A 3,783-nucleotide genomic window follows, 5' to 3' on the forward strand; every position below is an offset into this window, starting at 1 on the left:
ATCCCAAATGGCAGCCTAGCCCCTATATAGTGCCCTTCCTTTGACCAGGACGCCGCCCATTTGGGCCACGGCCGTTGTGTGGGCCCCATGCAGGAGAGGGTTTAGGTTTCAATACAAGAACAATTATAAAAGTAAATCAGTCAATGTGTGATATTTCCATACAGCACCAAACATAGATTAGTGTGTGTGTGTGTGTGTGTGTGTGTGTGTGTGTGTGTGTGTGTGTGTGTGTGTGTGTGTGTGTGTGTATAGATATCAGTCATCAGAGCTGTTTCCTCAGTGTCTGTTTATTCAGTCATAGACTTTACAGATTTTGCAATAAATAACTATTTATAAAAAAAATAAACATTTTCTAGATAATGAATAATAAATATAAATTTATTGATTCAAGAAAAATAAATACTCTTATCAATGATAATATACCATTGAGTATTGTGCGTGATTTCATAGATTAAATAAATAGATTTTATAAATAGATGTCCAGTTGAGGTATTTTGTATCAAGGAAATATTTTACTTCAATATGTATCTCAACTGTGGCTTTTTGGGGGGGGGGGGTTCCCCTAGGTACAGATCTAGGATCAGCTCCCTCCCCCAATCCTAACCTTCACCGTTAGAGGGGGAAATGCTAAACTGACCCAAGGTCAGCTTCCAGGTGTATCTTTACCCTACACCTAGCCTTCACAGTAGACACGATTGGTCATCTACATGATGTGTGATTTGAGCCTCTGGGCTTGCCGTCTCTTCCTGCGGTTGTCCTTCTTCAGATGGAACTTAAGGGCCAGTTTGGAGGCTTTCTCGTAGATGGTAATGAACTCGGACAGAGCCTTCCCCTGGACTGTGGTGTCACTGGTCTGAGACAGAAGATACAGGCATTAACTATCAGGTACTTAGTTCATCAGGTGTCATGATGATGGTGTCTATACAGTAGACGATACTACAGCCATGATGATGGTGTCTATACAGTAGACTACACTACAGCCAATGATGATGGTGTCTATACAGTAGACTACACTACAGCCAATGATGATGGTGTCTATACAGTAGACTATACTACAGCCAATGATGATGGTGTCTATACAGTAGACTATACTACAGCCAATGATGATGGTGTCTATACAGTAGACTATACTACAGCCAATGATGATGGTGTCTATACAGTAGACTATACTACAGCCAATGATGATGGTGTCTATACAGACTATACTACAGTCATAATGATGGTGTCTATACAGTAGACTATACTACAGCCATGATGATGGTGTCTATACAGTAGACTATACTACAGCCAATGATGATGGTGTCTATACAGTAGACTATACTACAGTCATGATGGTGTCTATACAGTAGCCTATACTACCGTCATGATGATGGTGTCTATACAGTAGACTATACTACAGCCAATGATGATGGTGTCTATACAGTAGACTATACTACAGCCAATGATGACGGTGTCTATACAGTAGACTATACTACCGTCATGATGGTGTCTATACAGTAGACTATACTACAGCCATGATGATGGTGTCTATACAGTAGACTATACTACCGCCATGATGATGGTGTCTATACAGTAGACCATACTACAGCCAATGATGATGGTGTCTATACAGTAGACTATACTACAGCCATGATGATGGTGACTACTACAGCCATGATGATGGTGTCTATACAGTAGACTATACTACAGCCATGATGATGGTGTCTATACAGTAGACTATACTACAGCCGTGATGATGGTGTCTATACAGTAGACTATACTACAGCCATGATGATGGTGTCTATACAGTAGACTATACTACAGCCATGATGATGGTGTCTATACAGTAGACTATACTACAGCCATGATGATGGTGTCTATACCAGACTTTGTGTTCTATGATGGTGTCTATACAGTAGACTATACTACAGCCATGATGATGGTGTCTATACAGTAGACTATACTATCAGCCAGCATGATGATGGTGTCTATACAGTAGACTATACTACAGCCAATGATGACGGTGTCTATACAGTAGACTATACTACCATGATGATGGTGTCTATACAGTAGACTATACTACAGCCATGATGATGGTGTCTATACAGTAGACTATACTACCGCCATGATGATGGTGTCTATACAGTAGACTATACTACAGCCAATGATGATGGTAGCCAGAAAAGCTGCTGATTTAAATGTTGCATAGTCTATAGGATGTATCATTAAAAAAAACAATGTAATGATGCATTAGTGCATGTCATTGTGCTATGTGACTTCATCTGCTAAAATATTAAGCGATGAACATGTGAAAGTAGACTATACCAGATCTGTGTTCTACTTCATGGAGGGAAGCTCACCTCGATGGCCCACAGGTTCTGCAGGTGTGTCCTCAGCTCAGGTATCCTGCCCAGGAAATAGTGTTTCTGGAGATCCTGAATTTTCCCCTTGACATATTTCAGACTCTCAATCATTTCCTGGTCCCCCGTCTGGTTCAGCATCTGGCTGAAGATACTCAGATACACGTCCAGAACCACACTCATCAACACCCTCCGCTCACTGTCCTGAGGGAGAGAAGGAAGGAGAGTACTTTTAAAATCTTGAAACGTAGTTTTGTCTCCAGCCTAGCCCAAGGGTAAGCAGTAGTTTCACATTGGTGATATTAGCCTGAAGGGGATAACAATGTGTAACATTATATGTTACCTCAAACGTGTCCTTGGGGAAAACAGGGTTTCCGTTGAACAGCTGGTCCTTGGAGATCTTCTGAAAGAACAAGACATGATGACAATCAGTTGTTTTCTCCTTCAACTTGCCTCCCATTAGGAAGGAGATCTCCCTGCAGTTTGTGCATATAGATTGACTCTTCTCCCCCTAATCACAAGTATAGTGTCTGTCAGACCTGGGCTAAATAGGTCAAATAACTTCAAATACATCATTTAGTTTGTCACGTACAATGGCAACAATGGAGTAGTCCCAAAAGTGCAAACTCCAAGCTACGTCTAAGCTAAAGCTCACCTCAGATGGAAGTGTTTGAGCCAGGTCTGGTGTCTATGGGCCTACCTGGAAATGCACTGTTATGATGACGTCATCATTTTCAGTTTCATTTCAGTCTTTCCTGCTTGGGCAGGAAGTGTGGAACTCCTCTTGGTTTTAGTCAAACATTTTATTTCTAACTCATCAACATCCAATGTTCTCCCTGTTCTGTCCTACTGTTGGCCTCCCATTAGGAAGGAGATCTCCCTGTTCTGTCCTACTGTTGGCCTCCCATTAGGAAGGAGATCTCCCTGTTCTGTCCTACTGTTGGCCTCCCATTAGGAAGGAGATCTCCCTGTTCTGTACTGTTGGCCTCCCATTAGGAAGGAGATCTCCCTGTTCTGGCTACTGTTGGCCTCCCATTAGGAAGGAGATCTCCCTGTTCTGTCCTATGGCCTCCCTGATTCTGTTCTGTCCTACTGTTGGCCTCCCATTAGGAAGGAGATCTCCCTGTTCTGTCTGTCCATTAGGAAGGAGATCTCCCTGTTCTGTTGGCCTCCCATTAGGAAGGAGATCTCCCTGTTCTGTCCTACTGTTGGCCTCCCATTAGGAAGGAGATCTCCCTGTTCTGTCCTACTGTTTGGCCTCCCATTAGGAAGGAGATCTCCCTGTTCTGTCCTATTGTTGGCCTCCCATTAGGAAGGAGATCTCCCTGTTCTGTCCTACTGTTGGCCTCCCATTAGGAAGGAGATCTCCCTGTTCTGTCCTACTGTTGGCCTCCCATTAGGAAGGAGATCTCCCTGTTCTGTCCTACTGTTGGCCTCCCATTAG

The 3,783-nt window shown here is 42.9% G+C and overlaps 1 protein-coding gene across 1 annotated transcript in view; it reads right to left on the bottom strand.

The window, feature by feature from the left end:
- Positions 1–269: 269 nt before the first annotated feature.
- ifng1 (interferon gamma 1) overlaps positions 270–3,783 on the bottom strand; it is a 4,140-nt gene continuing 626 nt past the window's right edge. The window contains exons 2-4 of the mRNA XM_042314919.1: positions 2,683–2,742; positions 2,340–2,543; positions 270–853 (exon numbers count right to left, since the gene is read on the bottom strand). Of these exons, the coding sequence (XP_042170853.1) occupies positions 704–853; positions 2,340–2,543; positions 2,683–2,742 (414 nt within the window). The 3' untranslated portion in view covers positions 270–703. The remainder of the gene's footprint in view (positions 854–2,339; positions 2,544–2,682; positions 2,743–3,783) is intronic.

The sequence above is a fragment of the Oncorhynchus tshawytscha genome, unplaced genomic scaffold, assembly GCF_018296145.1.
Source record: "Oncorhynchus tshawytscha isolate Ot180627B unplaced genomic scaffold, Otsh_v2.0 Un_contig_17898_pilon_pilon, whole genome shotgun sequence".
NCBI classification, from domain to species: domain Eukaryota; kingdom Metazoa; phylum Chordata; class Actinopteri; order Salmoniformes; family Salmonidae; genus Oncorhynchus; species Oncorhynchus tshawytscha.